Here is a 2,046-nt window from a genome sequence, read left to right as displayed (position 1 = left end):
GCGACGCCTGTATTGAGTGTAATAATACCAAAGTTAGTATTTTTTTATAATTTTTTACGATTTTAACATGAAAACAATAAATATAACGGTCGTTCGCACATTATTATTATTATTATAATTATTATCATTATCATTATTATTATTATATTATTTGTTATTATTATTGTGTTGTTGGTGTGTGTTTTGTTTTGTTTTGCTTTTTTCTTTTTAAGTTCAAATTTAGCCACGGGCGAATCTGTTCTTGCTAGGTCTTTTTTTTTTTTAATTAAATACAAGGTTTATATATATGTATGTGTGTATGAGTGTGTGTGTGTGTGTGTGTGTGTGTATGATGTATACGAATGTATGTACGTATATATGTATATGTATGTATATACGTATGCGTATATGTATGCACATATATGTACACATATACATATATATATATGTATATACATACATATATGTATATACATACATATACATACATATACATATACATACATATACATATACACACATATCCATACAATGTTATTTTCTGTTTTACCCTCCCCTTTTCGGTTTTGTTTTGTTTTTTGTTTTTTGTTTTTGTTTGTTTTTCTTTTCTTTTCATTTTATGAATAATAATCCTGTCCGTCAAAATCGATTTCGTTTTGCTCTTCTGACTTACTTATTTGTTGTAACCATTGTTTTATGCGGCCCTCTTGCAAAGCTTTGCTCCCGACACGGGACCTTACAAGGGGCGACCTGCAACCTGTATCGTAGACTTCCTCGAAAGATCGTCTTGGTTGTGGGGGGATGGGTAGTGTCGTTTCATCAATCCTGCAGCTGGGTGGAAGGGGTAACGTTCTGTGTGGCGAATTCGACGCGTCCGTAAAGTCCGCCTTCTCTGAGTCCGTAACTTCTCCTTCCATACTACGTTCCATTTCGGCTTCCGGAAGGCTGTCCGGTTGACCGTCCTTCAGATTAGACCAAGAGCGGGAGTTTCTCCTCATGCATGTCGGTAGTTCCTGTGAATGTTCGGGGTTGGATAGGTGTCGACGTAACATATTCGAGCGCTGAGTCATGAGCCCACCTAATTCGCCGAGCCTCTCCATGTACGATGTCGTATCGGACGAGTCGTTTGATATCAGTCCGATACTTCTCGCGGTACAGTCACTGTTTAAGGAGATAGCACTTCCTACGCGGCTTCCTTCCCTGAGGTAGTTCGAAGTGCCGAAAGTAGATAACCAGCAGTAGCCTGTGTCGTTTGGGGATTCGCGTAGATTCAAGTCCAGGTTCATTGAACGCCGGCTCATACGTGGTGAGCAGTAGAGTCGTAGTGCGTGGTCGGAATCGTCCCGGGAGCCAGTACGTTCCATTTTATCATCGTACGGGTCGTCAGAGCTGTCCGTTTCGATAGAGAGATTCGGTAGGCTCACAGCCGGGATGCCCAGATCTGTCGGTGACTTAGAGTTGCCGATCGACGTAGCGTCGTCGTTACGGTCGACAATGTTCAGCATAATCCTCGGAACGGTAGCCGCCCGTTCCGAAATCGGGTTGCGCTGTACTTTCAGTTGGACTCGCGGGGGTTCGTCACCGCCGACATCCGAGCCCAAGATAGGCACACTGACATTGTTTTTAGTAATAATTGGGTCAGCAGACTTTCTTTCTTGACGAGACATAGTGGGAGTCGATGATGGCGACAGAGTTGGCTGTGTCTGCTGCGACGCCATAGCGAATTGAAAAACCCAAACAACAGTTGCAAGACGTACAGCACTTGCTGTACCAGCAGCAACTGCAGTGGATGATACAGTAGCACAATCACTGATGCCGCCGCCGCCCCGCCGCAGCCGCCGCCGCCGTCACAACAGCCACTACACCATCACCACTAACAACAACAGTAGCAGCAGCAACAAGAACGGCAACAATAACAATAAATACGCTTATCAGAAAAGGTATTATTTTTATTTCGTCGCCACCTCTGGATTCCGTCAAAATATTTTCTGCCGTGTATTTTAGTTTCCTCTGTCATTTCATGTCATTATATCAGCGTAGAGAGAGAGAGAGAGAGAGAGAGAGAGA

At 43.0% G+C, this 2,046-nt stretch overlaps 1 protein-coding gene across 1 annotated transcript; it reads right to left on the bottom strand.

Moving 5' to 3' along the window:
* Window positions 1–27: 27 nt before the first annotated feature.
* LOC106873622 (uncharacterized) lies at window positions 28–2,004 on the bottom strand. The gene has a single exon (XM_014921067.2). The coding sequence runs from the start codon at window positions 1,695–1,697 to the stop codon at window positions 597–599; it is 1,101 nt and encodes a 366-aa protein (XP_014776553.1). The 5' UTR covers window positions 1,698–2,004; the 3' UTR covers window positions 28–596.
* Window positions 2,005–2,046: the final 42 nt, after the last annotated feature.

This window comes from Octopus bimaculoides, chromosome 15 (assembly GCF_001194135.2).
Source record: "Octopus bimaculoides isolate UCB-OBI-ISO-001 chromosome 15, ASM119413v2, whole genome shotgun sequence".
Taxonomy (NCBI): Eukaryota; Metazoa; Mollusca; class Cephalopoda; order Octopoda; family Octopodidae; genus Octopus; species Octopus bimaculoides.
The sequence above is the reverse complement of the archived record's forward strand: the minus strand, read 5'-3'. Positions and strand labels throughout refer to the sequence as shown.